The 16,977-nt window shown below is 40.0% G+C and overlaps 1 protein-coding gene across 5 annotated transcripts in view; it reads left to right on the top strand.

Moving 5' to 3' along the window:
* Positions 1-9,079, top strand: part of CYFIP2 (cytoplasmic FMR1 interacting protein 2) — a 91,482-nt gene extending 82,403 nt beyond the window's left edge. For all 5 annotated transcript variants that reach the window (XM_060240248.1, XM_060240249.1, XM_060240247.1 and 2 more), the window contains 3 exons: positions 6,072-6,310; positions 6,658-6,805; positions 8,595-9,079. In XM_060240248.1, coding sequence (XP_060096231.1) covers positions 6,072-6,310; positions 6,658-6,805; positions 8,595-8,762 — 555 coding nt within the window. In that variant the 3' untranslated portion in view covers positions 8,763-9,079. The remainder of the gene's footprint in view (positions 1-6,071; positions 6,311-6,657; positions 6,806-8,594) is intronic.
* The last annotated feature ends 7,898 nt before the right edge of the window (positions 9,080-16,977 follow it).

Below are 16,977 nucleotides of genomic sequence, written 5' to 3'. Positions count from 1 at the left end.
TTTAGCTCTTGAAAAAGAATCTAGTATTGTCTAATGCATCTTTTCATAGGGATGATCAATTTATTAAGAGGTAGTCGAAATTAAAATTATTTTAAAACAGGATACATTAAAATACATATTTAAACACTCCAGTTGAAGTCAGTAGGAATAAAACTGCTTAATTTTCACTGGATTGTGACATCAGCCTTTTGTTCGCCCTACATTTTGAATTATTAATTGATTATTAGTAGCTAATACAAGCTGTCCATTGGTTTCTCATTCAGGTTGTAATATATACTTCAGTAATGCTGTTTCTTAATATGCATGATATAGGGTCAGGGTTTTTTAATGTATATATTATAGAGCCGCAACATTTATATAAAATTACATTCTTGCACTTAAATTTGACTGACTCCGTTAATTATATGTCCTCTTGCCCTGCCAGTTCGTACATGCAACGTGTTAAATATAGTTGTTGTGAAACTAATGCATTACATCTTGAATTGTGATTTATGGAAGGAACATTGAGTAACTGCTCATCTAAGTGCCTTATCCAGGTTTTCTGTGATTTGATTCCACTGAAAATATATAGGAAGAGGGGTACATTTTGCACTGTAGTGATTCAGGCTTTCAGTAGAATGGTTCAAAAATAAGGATTACATTCATCAGCCTCTTTCCCAACAAATTGATTAATCAAGTAAATGTCAATACATTATCATATTATGAACATTTCAACTTATGTACCTTTTGAGGATACCAAAGGCAAGTGTCAAGTAAGTGCAATTTAATAAATGAAATGTACAAATTGATTTTTCTTTAAAATTCCTAATTGTTATATTTTTAAAAAATTCTAAAGTGTAGCTTTTGATCTCACTTTGATTGCAACATTCTCCCACCAGTTAGTAAACCAAAGTTTTAATTGATTAAAATATTCATCTTTGATTTTTACAACTCTGTTTTTTGTAAATAACTAATAATGTAGCCTGTTTATCTGTTCAGCTAAGAGACTACCAAGCCTCCCAAAGAATAAATGCTAAACAGTATGATTACAGGTGTAATGTTTCCTCAAAGAACAAAGAATCAACACAGTGTTTTGTTCTCCAGATGCAATTTGACAGGCTTGCTTCCCAACCTGATGATCCTCCTCACATGGTAAAGAAATAGTTATTCATACCCCCTCCACCATGTATATGAGATAATTTGTGAGGTGGGACTCAGAGACTCATTTTGTGTGATGTTTTATTCCTACATTAAAAGGTGTATAAGCCTAAGCCAAAACCCTTTTTTCTGTAGCAGCCCCATTGCTATGAAATAGGGCTCCCTTAGGAAGTGACATCTTTGCTACCATGCAGAAGTGTAAGGCAGAATTGTTTAAAATGGCTTTTGGTGAAGTCAGTATGTTAAGTAGCATGATTAACTAACAGAATTATTACAAAACTAGGAATAAGGCCCATTGTGAAAAAATATATAACAGACTTTAGAAAGAGGCTGTGGGCGAAGTGTCCCCCTTACTGTCTTCCTGCCCTCCCAAGGTTGCTGTTTTCTTTAGGGGAATTGATCTGACTTCATCCTTCTATCTCCTCCCCCCTCCCTGCAGCCTCTATCTAAGAAAAATACAGCCTTTGTCCATAGTAAGGACCAAAGCTGCTTACATCATTCTTCTCTCTCCCTTTTGATCTGCACAACAACCCTGTGAGGTAGGTTAGGCTGAAAGTCTGTGAGTAGTCTGAAATCACGGTGTGGACCAAAGCAGGAGGAAACCATCCTCAGCAGGGTGTAATGACAGAGTTCCCCCTGCAAAGCAGCCATTTTTTCCAGAGGAACTGATCTCTGCCATCTGGAGAGCTGCTGTAATTCTGAGTGATCTCCAGCTATAACTTGGAGATTGGCAACAATGGTTCCCCAGCAGGAAGTGGCTTGTTTGGAAGGTGGAGAGTTTGGCATTGTACCAATCTGAGGTCCTACCCTCCTCAAACCCCACCCTCTCCAGGCTCCACCCCTCAAATCTCAGGGATTTCCCAACCTGGAGTTGGCAAACCTATCTTCTTCCCTTTATCTGCCCCTCTGACTTCAGCCTTCCATTGCCTCCCCCCTTTCTGCAGCCTCTACCTAGGAAAAGGACCTCCACAGTGGGGGGACCAAAGCAGATGACACCATTCTCTCCCCCTTTTGATCTGCACAATTCTGTGAGGTAGGTTAGGCTGAAAGTCTGTGACTGGTCCAAAATCACCCATTCAGCTTCCACAGCAAGAATCTGGGTCTGGCAGACCCTGCTCTGAAGTGCTAACTCCTATGCCACAATGGCTGTCATAGAGGGGCTGCTGCTGAATAGTGGTAAGCAGCCTGGCCGAGGGTAGCCAACCTCCTGGTGGAGCCTGAAGACCTCCTGGTATCACAACTGAACTTCAGACAACAGATCTCTGTTCCCTTGGAGAAAATAACTGCTTTGGACGCTATGGCATTATATTCAGCTGAGGTCTCTCCCCTCTCTAAACCCTGCCTTCCTCAAACTCCACCACAAAATCGCCAGGAATTTCCCACTAACCTGGAACTGGCAGTCCTAGTCAGGACTGGGCCCAGTAATTTCTTCCTCAAAGGCCTTTAGTGGTACCTTTCACACCAAAACTATCTCTCTGATAACAGTTAGTCTTAAACATAGGAGTTCATTCTCTCTCTCTGTCTCTGGCTTTCCCTCCCTCCCCCCCCCCCCTACTCTGTATCTGCTCTGCTGCCATGGGACACTATTTCCCCCCATCTCTAGCTGTTTCCCTTCCAGAGGAGGAGAGGGAGGAGCCCTTAGCCAATCAAGGAAATGCATTCTCTGGCTTTTTCTCTCCTCCCTCAGCCAATTGAGGGAGGGTTTTCTCTGGCTCTTTCCTGCCTCCTCCCTCTGCCAATCAGGGAAAGGCTTTCTTTCTCTCCTCTATGAAGCAGCGACAGGCAGCTCAGCCAGTGGGAGAGTATCTGATTTGTGACCAGTCTGCTAAAGGAGTTATTATATAGGAGAGATTTGTAGCTATGATGGAATTAAAGGCTTTCTTGGTTTTATGGAAACAGCTTGGAATAAAATTGGAAATATGTCTGTAAACATTGGAAATAAATAAATTGTCTTAAAAGAATGCGTATTGGGAAATTGTGCAAGCTGAACTTCAGTGCAAAGTGCTCACTTTGCAGCATGCATTATGTGAATGGTTGCCTCTGCTACAGGGAGAACATAGATGACCTGGATAAGCACAGGAACCAGGCCATGGGTAGATGCATACAGATGTTTTTTCACTTGTTTGTAGGCACAGGCACCTTGGAACTTGTTGACTCCTGTTTACTCCTGATTAATAAAAAGTGTTGCTTGCTGAGGAAGAACTGTTAATCTTGGTGTTGGCAACTATCTGGGGGCAGGGTAGAATGTTGCTCTTGACAATCCTAGTTTCTATTGGACATCACATTCACAATGAGAAGGTAGGAATGTCTTAGGGTAATCAGTCTGCCTGAGAGGAATGCGTCATCAGTAAGGGACAATGTGACGGAAAGGGATATGTACTTTCACACCCAGAAATGTCACAGAGAACTATGGAACATGCCTTTACATTTTACATGTTTACTATGAGAACACTGGTGGAGCACCAGTGAAATGCTGGTCTATCTAAACTGTGAACTGGCATGATTCTAACACTTCTGTCACTAAGCTTAATCATTAGAAAATATAACTAATTCTCTGAAAGTAGGGTTCAGGCAAATATCTGACATTCTGAAAAATCTGTCATTTGCAAAGTTTATAGGCCATAATTTGACTTTCTTCCCTTTGAATTTCCTTACAATTGAATATTACTTCCTGTCTTCTCCAACACCTTGTAACTATGTCTTAGATAACCATGGTTGGAACTGCTAATCTCAATGTTTATCAACTGAAACAAGTTTTTGGATCAAGGTAGCCAAGTGCTAAGGCTGAGTCTGGTCTTTTTAATTTTCTAAGAAATTGGGGGGGAGTGTTGTCGCTGAATAATGATAGAATGACTGCAGAAGGCCTGCTAGGGAAAAGTCGAAGGTAGAAGCTACTAATTGCCACATGCCAAAGGAAACATTGCAAGGTTTAACTGTGTGCAGGAAAATTAAAAGACTGTGCTGGGCATGCCCATTTCCTTCAGGGAAAGTGGAAAACCTGGTTTGACACTACTACTTGATTTTCTGGTTGAATCCATTATTGTGAAAATATTTAGAGATATCAAGTAGTAAGGATCTTAACAAATAATATCAAGCTAGATCAGAGTGTCAAACACATTTGTTATGAGGGCTGGATCTGACACAAATGGGACTTTGTGGGTCTGTGCCATGAGGGTCATAAATGTAATGCCAGGTAGTAGAGATATAAATTTTATAAAGGATACAAACGCAATAATTTTTTTACTTACAAATGCTTAAAACTCTTGTTATGTTTTGTTTAAAATGGGGGAATAGTGGGATTTGGCAATGCGATTTTAAAAATAAAATATCAAGAAAAGCACAAGGATTATGGCTGAAACTAAAAATATAAACTAAAAATTAGAAGTCATTTCCACAGTTTGGTGAGGTTTACACTCAAAAGTGGGCATAGGATTTCAGTCTAAAATACATATCAGTATTGCACTGCAAATAAGTATAATATGGAACCAAAGATGTTATTAAGTTCATTAATAGTTTCTTTTATAAAACTTGCTTGCATGTATCATGTTATTCCTGGGAAAAGGTTCTCCAAAGTGGTGTTTATCTTTCATGCCTTCTATTTTTATTATACAAAGATTTTAAAATTTATTAGTCTACTTATATAGCTGGGGCTGAAAAGTCCATGTGACATACTAGACGTCCACCTTTAGCTTGCCACTAGGGAAAAAAAGGTTGAATCCTTCATAGGAATATTGACACTTGATCATACAGATATGCATAGCTGCTGTAGCACAAGAATTAGTATTCAATGAATCTATGCTTTACATCCTCTTGCATAGCAAATTATTTAAATCCATTCTGCTGCGTTCTCTTTCAGTTGCATTCTAAAACATAACGGCCTCACTGGTATATTTTGGATAGGCTATGGTAGCATAGTTCTAGGATGGCTGAAAGAACTCTTTAATTGTTCCCAGTGCTGCCCCATCTCATCTTGCCATTCTGCCTCCCATTTCTGTGCTGCATATTTGTATTCTCTGTCTTCGTGTTCTGTATCGAATGGCAGCATGCAGCTTATGGGTGCAATTCTGCAGGCAATGGCCCTCTGCAACCCTCATTCATTCTATATTTTGCCCTGCTTGTATTGCAAATTGTGGATTTTCTAGCACTGAGTGCCACAGAACTAGAAGAGAGGAAACATTTCCAGCTAATACCTTAAATATAACAGCAGTAGTACAGAAGCATGTTAAAATTACCAAAAACATAACTAAAATGCATACAAAAAAACATTGGAACATGCAGTACTTTATCATGTCTCTGTCTTCAACATCGATCTGATGTTAAGGTCCTTCTTAGAAAATTACTTCCCTAGTTACATTTGCACATTACATTACATAGTTTAAATAGGCCATCCTAAATAGTAGTTCCTATATGCCTATTATGGATAGGAAGATTCAGATTTCAGTAGTTTGCATTAATCTCTTTCTGTTGGCAAATAAGAAATTAAACTATATAAAACACACTGCATGGTAGGTTAGCCTTCATTACGAGTCCTACACTCCGGTAGAGTTCAGTAACTAGCATACAGGAATTAAGTCAGCAACAACAAAACAATTTGCAGGAAATCCTGAAGATAAAAAGATCATGATAAAGAAGCAGATTTCAGCTTCCCTGTTCCACCTTGGGATTGTTTTTTTCAAGGAGATCCTTCAAGTAATAAGTATGTCAACAAAGTACTGAATATTTTTGACAATTCCAGTTCCATATTTAAAACAGCAAACCAACTGAATGCTCTCAGGCACAAAAGTTTAGTTGGATTTTCTTAGAGGACAAGGTAAATTGAAACCTGACATTTATTACCAGGTGCAAAACACAGTGGGGGAAAAGTTGGCATGAAGATTAGTGAAGGAATTGACATCTTACCTGGTTCTTATTGTTGGGCTTCTCTTCCTCCTCAGCAAATAGCCATAGCTCGTGAAGGAGACTTGCTGACCAAGGAGCGATTGTGCTGTGGCCTGTCCATGTTTGAAGTTATACTGACACGCATTCGGAGCTACCTCCAGGATCCCATCTGGCGTGGCCCTCCCCCAACCAATGGTGTCATGCATGTTGATGAATGTGTCGAGTTCCACCGGCTCTGGAGTGCCATGCAGTTTGTCTACTGCATTCCTGTGGGAACAAATGAATTCACTGCCGAGTGAGTAGGCCTGCTCTGCACTGTGGAGTAAAGCACTGCATTCTAATTAGCATGTATTAAAGAATATCTCTTTCCACTTCCCTCTAGCATTGACAGAGAGAGAGAGAGAGATTCCAAGTGATAGCAAATCTGCAAATAGCACCTAGTAATTCATTTTCTGAATGATTCTGGTCTGTTTGGATCAAGTATACATATTGGTTTTACTGGCTTTGGTAGTACTGAGTTCTGCATATATTTTGGTCTAACTTTAGGAAATAATCAAGCATGCAGGAATTCAGAGGAGCAGTACAGATTCGTATTGGCTAATGCTCTCTAAATAATTTTACCATGTTTCCTTTTCTTAACAGGCAATGTTTTGGTGATGGCTTGAACTGGGCTGGTTGTTCAGTCATAGTTCTGCTGGGACAACAGCGCCGCTTTGATCTCTTTGATTTCTGTTACCACCTGTTAAAGGTGCAGAGGCAGGATGGGAAGGATGAAATCATTAAAAACGTGGTAAGTTGGGGGTGTGGAGAATGGTCCCTGTGTTTCCCGAAGACTATCTAAATAATTAGAGACTTGCATTTTCAATTTCTTGAGTTTTGCAGTTTTGGGCATGTGGATGATTGTGCAAAGGACGTGGGGCAGATGTTTGAAGCCAGTTAGGCAGAACAGTGAATTGTGATTCCCATGTAGCCAGACAGTAACACCTTGCCTGACATGGAGCCTCTGTAGGAATGTGGCTTCTTGGAGCTTTTATGAGATCTCTGGGTAAAGCTTTGGCCCAAGAATCTCATGAGGCTTTGCATACTGGCTTGACAGTCCAGCTGTGTGCAGTCTGTGCTGGCCATCATAGCAGTTTGGGATGTATTGGGAATACTCAATGGAGGCAGCAGCCCAGGAGTCAGGCAGGAAAGTAAAAAGGAGTATTTTGGTAAGGAAGAAGCCCCTCCTCATTGCTCTGAGATGTAGGAAAAGAGAGACACCAATCCTCAATAGTCTGGGGGGGGGGGTGCATGGAAATAAGGCAGGGCTCAGGTGCAATCCTAAACAGAATTGCATTTTTCTAAGTGCACTGAAGTTATTGAGTTTTGGTGTAAACTTAGCTTAGGCTTGTACTGCAAATCATCTGTCTCTAAGCCAGAGGTGGCCAAACTTACTTAACGTAGGAGTCACATAGAATAAATGTCTGAGAGCTGCAAGACATGAACAAACATTATACACACATCTTTCTTAAAACTGTTAATAATTCCTTTGCAAAGAAAGAAAATAAATATGCATGCACTTTTCAACACAACCATGCTAGGAGACTTTTTAAAAAACAAAAGCTGGGAATAACAGTCCCCATAAGACCAGTGTAGGGAAAGGTTAGGGAATTATTTTTGACACTAGTGGGAGAAGGAAACACGCATGTACCATATAAATCACTAACCACTGTTTGCATCATTATGCAGCTCTCTCTGCCTTGACACCAAGGTTAGTAAATATAGCTCCTACAAGAGCTATGAAACTAAGGGGGAACCCTGTACTGCCCTCTTTAATTCTATCCCTCCTTCCAGTGGCTCCCTCAGCTCTGTGCACTCTTTTCCTGCTCTAAGTCTCCAGGCAACCTCTGTGGTGGAGGAGAAAAGCTTGCAAGCCCACTTATTTTCCCCTTCTTCCCTGCTTCCTGCTTCACACACAGCAAAAATAGTTGGCTACCTGTGGGTCAGCACTCAGAGGCTGACTGAGGTCCCAATGCTAAGCACACTTACTTGAGAGTAAGCCAGCATTAAGTTCCTCTTCAGCCTCTGGGAGCCACACATGTGAAAGAATCACATGTGGCTCCCAAGCTAAGCAGTTTGGCCACCCTTGCTCTAAGCCTTGGTCATATCAGTAAGGGACAGGCATTCTAAGACTTGGCAGGTACCACACTGGCTTCCAATCAGTTTTGTAAGGTGTAGGAATTCCAAGTGCTTTGCCTTTGTGTTTGGCTCTGCTCATTTGTGAAGTTAGAGTGACATTCTCAAACTCCCATGTACACAGATTCAAATTATTATTATAACTGTGCTGTAACTAATTTGCATTGCTAACAAATACACAGATGGTTAAAAAGTAGGTCAAATATGTCAGGCCGCTATCTCAGTATATGCTCCCAGCTAGCAGTCTGATATGCAATGCATAACATCATCATATGAGAAGAAGACAGATTTAACTCTGCCTGCAAAAAGCTGGACCATCATTCCAGTTGATTTTGTGGCTTTGTTCAGTACTAAGCTAGCTGAAGAACGAGATCAGTCATTTAATTTCACTTGTCTTTTCATAGCCACTTAAGAAAATGGCCGACAGGATCAGGAAGTACCAAATTCTGAACAATGAGATTTTTGCCATCTTGAACAAGTACATGAAGTCAGTGGAAACAGACAGCTCTACAGTTGAACATGTGCGTTGCTTCCAGCCTCCCATCCACCAATCTTTGGCCACCACCTGTTAAGGAGCCAGTGAGGGATAAGTCATGATAGTATCCTTATCTCTCCATCTGAAATTGTTGAAGGGGGAGAGACTGGACCACAAGGAAGTTCTGGAAAACTGGAAGAACACAGATCTGGCGGTGATGCAGACTTGGATGTATGGAATATAAACAATGCAATTCTTTAAAAGGCCCTGTTTGAATGCATGTTCTTCTATAGTATCCTTCTGGTTGGTTTTACCCAACTTTGATAATATGGTAAAAAGGAGCATAATGTGGGTTTTTCTCCTGTGGTATTTCCTTTTGTGGTGGCCTAAAGCCACTATAAATGAAGCACAAAATTCTATGGTCTTTATTCGGGGTTCCAGTTAAAACAGCCAATGTTTCAAAGTGTTGTGAGACTTCTGTTCAGTGCACAAAAGGCAGGAACAGAATTCCAGCTTGACAGGAACTAATGATTTTAAGATGGGAAGTGCTTAAAGTGATATGAAGTATAATGATTTATTGGTGGCAGGTTATGAAGACCTAGTTGTTTGACTCTAACAAGGAAAATCATGTCCCCTTAGAATCTGAATAGCATATTATTATTCATCTGGAATTAGCAGGTATTGCCACTGTCATGTTTCCTTCTGCCTTTCTAGAATAATTTGTGCTAACTAGGGTTGTCAGCCTCCAAGTGGGGCCTGGAGATATCCCACTTTTAGAACTGATCTCCAGAGATCAGTTCCCCTGGAGAAAATGGCTGCTTTGAAGGGTGGACTCTAAGGTATTGTACTATGCTGAGGCCCCTCCCCTCCCCAACCCCTCCTGCGTCCACTGCCAAAGTCTCCAAGTATTTCCCAACACAGACCTGGCAACCTAAACCAAACAGTTGAATATTGACAAGAGAATCCTCTCAAATTTTGCCTTTAATATCTTTGCTGTGATTGTCCAAAATTTTGCTCCAATGCCTTCCATCCTTCCAAGGTCGGTAAAATGAGTACCCAGCTTGCTGGGGGGAAAGTGTAGATGACTGGGGAAGGCAATGGCAAACTACCCTGTAAAAAGTCTGCCGTGAAAACGTTGTGAAAGCAACATCACCCCAGAGTCGGATATGACTGGTGCTTGTGCAGGGACCTTTCCTTTCCTTTCTTTGTTGAGTTAACTGCATTTTTCAGACTTTAGCATTTTAAATAAATTTTAAAAATTTTAAAAATGGGAGAAGAGGCAGAGAGCTTCACAGTCAGACCCTTGATGACATTATGAGATCAACAAATTGTTGTTCTTTAAGAATAATATAAGCAAGCAGTACTGGTCAATAGTTCAGGAAAGTATATGATATTTGGTAATTAATTAAAAATTCCATATCCATGCTTTGATAATGAAGAGGAAACAACATTTAGCTCCTTGTCAGAGTTAAGAACAAGAAGAGCCCTGCTGGCTCAGAACAGTGGTCCATCTAGTCCAGCAGCCTGTTTCACACAGTGATTAACCAGTTACCCTCGAGGACCCACAAACAAGGCATGAAAACCATGGCCTTCTCCTTCTTTTGCTTCATACCTTCTCTCTGCTTCTCTGCATTTTAACAATTTTTAATCCATAAGAGTACATTTTCTCTTACATAATACTGCTAAGGTTACTAAGGATCTTTGGCTAGATAGCTTGTCAAAAGCCTTTTGGAAGTTCAAGTATATAATGTTTCTGTATCACTCTTATCCACATGCTTGTTAACCTTCTCAAAGAATTCTAGAAGGGTGGTGAGGCAGAGCATCCCTTTTCAGAAGCCACTGTTTTTGTATATGTTTAATAATTCTATATTTTATAATAGTTATGGGATAAAGATTAAAATGCCAGTGTGAACAATACATAGTACTATAGGTGCAGAAGGAACCCATGCAACTCCTCACACCTTCTGCCACCCCATGACAGTAGGAGTGTGCAAAAAATGTTTTTTTTTCCTGACTCAGATCTATTGGATGAGATATTTTTCAGGTTTTTATTTGGCTTGGCATATATTGAGCACACACCCCTACAAGGGAGTATATGATAGAATCTAGATAGAGGATTGTCTCCCTCAAGTGGCAGGAATAAGAAGAGTGTGCCACCCACGAGATGCCTGTAAGCCAATAAGCAAGCTTTAAAATGTTTCAAAGAAAAGCATGAGATTTTAATACTCTGCAAAAGCATTAAAGAGAACTAATAAAATAGTGCTGCATCCAGTCAAGGGAGAACTTCTTTCCGTGGCTAAATATGATGAGCATTTAGACCCTGCGAGTGAAAGCTACAGATTTTCACAGAACCATTCCCAAAAGAAATATCATTGTTGCCCTGACCTAGATATCTCAGGCAAGCCCAATCCCATCAGATCTAGGAAGCTAAGCAGGATCAATTCTGTCAAGTACTTGGATGGGAGACTTCCCTGAAATGCTAGTTGTCAGGAGGACGGGCAGGCTTTATTCAACCACCTCTCTGAATATTCTCCAGGCCCCTAGTAGGGGTTAGACACCAGAAGTCATCGTAACTTTCAGGTGCACACACACACAAAATACTAAAATTCCAAAAAGGAAAAAAAAGAAAAGAAATGTCACACTGTTTAGCACAGTAATTGAATACAGGCCAAAGAAGAAGGCAGATCTCAAGAAAATAATGTTTTCTATTGTCACTAAAAGGCACCAGGAAAAACTGATCAAACAGTGGGTTTTTCTGCTTTCTTTTGGGGGTGAGGATGATGGGATTATTTCAGAATTTTAATAAAATTTAAGTTGTTCTGATATTCTGCAAGGAAAAGACATAACTCCCTGTGAGATATTAAAGCCAAAGGGGACAATTCACCTATAAGTTCTATTGCACAAATCCAAACAAGGTGAAAGTAACTGCAGAAAAGCTCAGCCCTTTGAAACTCCCTGGTGGCTTGTGTCCTCCATGATCAAATCCATAGTGTTTGGAAACTAATACAAGCTTGAACTTTCTACATAAGCTATCCTGATTTTTACATTGATGAATATGAAGCCAGGCTGTTCTGTAGCACCGGAACATCTCACAAACTGTTTTCACCCTGCTCCTCAATCTTATTGTGGCCAAAGCAGACTGCCATGTTTTTAGATAGTTTGGTCTGTTTCTCAGCATGAGATTGCTGGTGTTTGGTTCATCACTGTACTGCACAACAGTGACAGGTCTTTTGAAGCCAGAACTAGGAACACTTCCCCCCCCCCCCCGCCTGAGAGAACATAAAGTAGAAACATCTTATTTTCTTGCTCAGATGCAGAATAATCTGTATCAAATAAAGGGAGTGCCATTAATTATTAACATGAGGTATATCTTCTTTGACAAATGCATTTGTTCCCTTAGGCTAGTATCTGTTTCCCCAGTAACTGACAGATATCATCCTGTAGAACTTGATAAATATTTGTCGGCTATGATTACTGATGTTCAAACTACAAAATACTTGTTGCAGTCTGCAATATGGACTTAAAGCATCAGAAGAGTCACCTGAAGACTCTGACTTTGTAAGGACCATCAAACAAAGAAGCTCAGGGTGTATACAGAAAAGGATTTTCCTTAGTTATGACCCACCCTAAATTTCTGTTAGAACTGGATGTTTGTGGAGAGTAGGCATTGGTGATGTAGTTTAACATTATTTTCTTTACTCACCCTTAACAGCCCTTTAGAAGCCCAAAACTGGACACAAACTAGATAAGCCTGCTGATATTCATTACTCTTTATCCTCACACAATTCATAGAATAACATTGACATTATGACATTGGTGGTAAATTAATCACCAGATGAAGATACCACAAGTGTAAATGATCAGTTTGCCTTAAGGACTTCTAAAACTTAAATGCAGATATTGTAAGATCAACTGCTGTATGTTACAGTTCACATCTAATGTTTTGTAAAAGAGTCAACTGAAGACTCATAACTCTAGTAACTGTTTTCAAATCTATAGAATTAGTTTGTGAGGTTTTCACAATAATATTGTAGAGGGGTTTCTATTTACTCCCTGGAGAGAATATGTAGCAGAGAAAATTGGGTTAACCTCAGGATAATAATTTTAGTCACTATATGGAAAAAGCTCAGGGTAATTAATGCATTTCCTAGAATTTTAAATCAACATCTATTAGCACACTAGGAAGTTCTTTTCTCTGAGATTGTGTAATTCCTTGCAGTACATCCTAATGGCCTTTATCAGACATTTTTCATATGATAGTTCTGGTTACTCTTTGTTGTGGGCTTTGTAATGAAGTTCTGGTCAAAGAGTGAACTAATCAGGTTTCCACCATGCCATAAAATGGAAAATGTAAGTCAGCAGTTCTCAAATTGTGTGCCAGGACACATTGATACCCCTCAAAAACATGGTGGATGTATCAAGAGAAGTAAATCAATTACATAATTGAAGTCTTTGATGAACCCAAAGTACCCACCTGTTCTCTGTATAGTCTCTGTACGATTTAGTGCTCTGAATTGACCTGCAGGTGCAAGCTGAGAGCTGTAATTATGGTATGTTTCTGCAACAGTTCTGACTGGATGATTGTATCACTACCAATGCTGGTATGTACCTCAAAAATCAGGTCTCAGAAGAAGCATGTGTAAGTGACCTATGTAGAAACCTAAAGAAGCAATACTGAGCTGAGGCCAGGGGGATGCCCAACGTAAATGTACGGCTTTGACAGAGTAAAGACAGTGAACCTCCAATTTTACTGATCCATACATTATTTTCCCCATGGGTAGGAAAACAGAAAATGGGATTAAACAAAAGGATTAAGCCATCTTCTCTTCCCTCTCCCCACCATTGATTCACTGCCACCACTCTTCCACTCTTGACTGTACTTTGGCTGCAAGTACTACCAGTGTGAAGAAAACCACAGAGATGTATACCACAATGTAAGAAATCCTGGAGTAGAAGGATAAATCAAGCCAGAGGGTAAACAGATTTCTGCAGCTGTAATAAGGAAATGCCAGTGTCTATCCAGTTTATAAACAGTCCACTGTCACTTGAGATTTAGTGACTTGGCCTAAAAAATGAGCAAACTCTGTGCACTTCAACCATCTTTCTTTTTCCAGCAGTACTTGTCAGGAGTATGGATGGTCATATTAATTCTTCTCCTCTTATGTATTATTCTGGTTTTATTGATATTTGTCTATTTGAGAACATGAGCAAGGTGTTGTTTTAAAAAATGTTTAAGAAAACTTTGCATAATACTGTCAAATGTACCATATTTGTATGAAGAATTGTCCAGGACTTTTGTACAATGAATTTACATTTATTTATGGTGCGGTATATTTCCAGTAGTGATCAACTATGGTGTTTGAATTTTTGATTCATATTTGCTATGCAGCTGAAAATGATATATATTGTTTTGTAATTTTTTTTTTGTTCCTACATCCTTGGTCAGCAAACATTTTCATTTCCATTCAAAATGCTTCTGTAATTATAAGAACACCATGTGTGTGGCAACATAATGACCTGTAATGCAGCATCCGATGTGTACAGTAAAGCTGGGATGAATCCTGGACAGGGAAATAAAAGTTGGATTGTAAATGGTGTGGACCCCAAGGATTTGGATGAAAGTTGAAAAACCGCTTGTATTCCATGCTATTGTTTGTGGTTTGTGATAAGCTTCAAATCATCCTGAACCAGGGCTTGCTGGTGTTGAATCCCTGAAGTTAGATTCGGGGATGCAGACTTTTCCAGCTGCTGCTTCTCACCCTGTGTAAATTGCTACCATACTTCCTGCTATCATGTTCTTACGGTGACATCAAGTCACTATGTGTTTACATTTTTAAATGGTGGTGAGATCACAGAGGACACAGCACTGTGAAGCCCTAAAATGCATATAATGGGACTGCCAGCAGAACTCAAACTTCTCAGTTCAGCAGTCCAAATTTGAAAATATTCCCCTGGGCATAGCCCTGCAGACATTATTTAACCTAAAAAAATAAAAGATGAAAGACATGATCCGGAAATCTTTCTGGGAATGTTTACTAATAAAACATGAGCTACATGTAATCATTTCTGTGACCAAAGGTGTTTATATACTATTGGAAATGCTACTTTATTCATAAATCAACTTAGTTATTTCCTCCTATGGCATTATAGCAGTGTGTGAATTAATTGCTATATAATAATTATAATTTCTATAAGAAGGCATCTATGATCAATGTTGTATTCTCACTGGGGGTGCACCAGTCAGGCTAATCTTATTACTTTTTGTCAAGCAGAACTACGACTCCAAAGTGAGTAGTGGTGTGAATGTCAGAAACTGGAAATCATCAGTATTCATCAGCCAGTGTTGCTATTTCTGCACTATGATTGCCAAGATTCACCGGGGTGGGGGGATGACGTCAGCCTTTTCAGATTTCTGACAGTTACGATAGACTATTTACATTTATAAATATTGTGTACACTGCATACACACACATGTCCCACACAGTTTGGAGCTCTAGCAGTGTACAAACATTATAAACATCCTCAGGTAATTAATTCTACAAAAATGTGATATAATAGCACCAACAACCAGAAGTAGGAGCATAATAAAAAAAAAACTAGCATTTTGTATAAAATCTTGCTGGAGCAAGAAAGTCTTCACTTTTCTCCAAACATTTAAAGCAAGAAGTAGACTGGGAATTCTCAAACTGGGGAGCCAAAACAAGTTGCTTCTCTGGACCTTTACACATCCCTTGGCAAGATGGTATATGGAGTAGACATGAAAGAAGGGCAAAAAAAATTCTCATAGAAAAGGTACTTTAAGATTGGACTTTCAATCAGACATAGGCTGCATATTCCCCACTGCTGGGACTCAGTTCCCAGGCATGCAGGATTCTGTTTTCATATTTGGACCACGGCACACAGGAAATGAGGGCTTAACCCTTCCCCCCCACCCCATCCCCCTGGTGCCATTTTCCTGACTTGAAGTAGCCTGTTTGCCTACATATGACCAGATAGGATAAAGGTAAAGATAGTTCCCTGTGCAAACACACAGTTGTTACCAACTCAATGGGTGACATCACATCCCAACATTTTCATGTCATCTACACTTTGCTCCCAGCAAGCTGGGTACTCACTTTACTGACTTTGGAAGTATGGAAGGCTGAGTCAACCTTGAGCCAGCTACCTGAATCCAGTTTCCATCAGGATTGAACTCAGGTCTGTACTGCTGCTTACCACTGCACCACAGAGGTAGTCCCCTGTGCAAACACCAGTCGTTTCCGACTCTGGGGTGACTTTGCATCCACAACGTTTTCACGGCAGACTTTTTACGGGGTGGTTTGCCATTGCCTTCCCCAGTCATCTACACTTTCCCCCCAGCAAGCTGGGTACTCATTTAACTGACCTCGGAAGGATGGAAGGCTGAGTTAATCTGGAGCCTGCTTCCTGAACCAGCTTCAGGGCGTGAGCAGAGGGCTCCGATTGCAGTACTGCAGCTTTACCACTCTGCGCCACTACTAAACTGTGCCCTATTTTGTTCAAGAGAGTTGTATATTCATCTAAATATTCCTGCAAACCTAAGTAAATATTATCTTTGAAAGGAAAAAAAAAACCAATTTCAATACTGGCAGGTTGTGTTAGGTTCACAGAGTAAACAAATGAACAGCAAATGAAAAAAGCACATCTGGCTTTAATAGTGCTTTGTTAACTGCCAAACTGACACTACATAGGCACTTATGCTTTAATAAAATTGTCATGATGTGTTACATCCTTTTAAATATCATGAGGCATCTTGTCAACCCATTCCTTACAAGAGTCTTGGAAGGTCGGTCAGTACTATTTTTCCCATGTGGCAGTTGTTGGGAGATTGGAGCAGAGAGTGGTGTGTTGGGGGCCATCTAGTGAACAAGTGATTGAGACAAAATTTAAAAGGAAGATTTCCCATCCTGCAGCCTACTACAGTGTCTATTCTCAAATATACAAGAATTCTAAGTCTATGTTTTAAACAAATGTTCATGGGCTATGTGGACCTAATCCCACAGAGCAAGTAAACTGCTGTCCTCTGCAATAGATTTACTTGTGTGTAGCCCATCTAGACAAGACTACTAAACATCTCAAAAACAAAAGGATTGTATGTGCCAGGGGGAGGGTGGTGGTGGAATTGTCCTATCTGAAACAGTTGCTTGGTTATATTAACAGTGGTTTCCAGACTAATATCAGGGCATATGAAATACAGGAAAGGAAAGGAAAGGTCCCCTGTGCAAGCACCAGTTGTTTCCAACTCTGGGGTAACATAGTTAGGACGTTAAAATATCTCTAGCCACATTTTGTCT

Source organism: Heteronotia binoei, chromosome 5 (assembly GCF_032191835.1).
Source record: "Heteronotia binoei isolate CCM8104 ecotype False Entrance Well chromosome 5, APGP_CSIRO_Hbin_v1, whole genome shotgun sequence".
Taxonomy (NCBI): domain Eukaryota; kingdom Metazoa; phylum Chordata; class Lepidosauria; order Squamata; family Gekkonidae; genus Heteronotia; species Heteronotia binoei.
The sequence above is the reverse complement of the archived record's forward strand: the minus strand, read 5'-3'. Positions and strand labels throughout refer to the sequence as shown.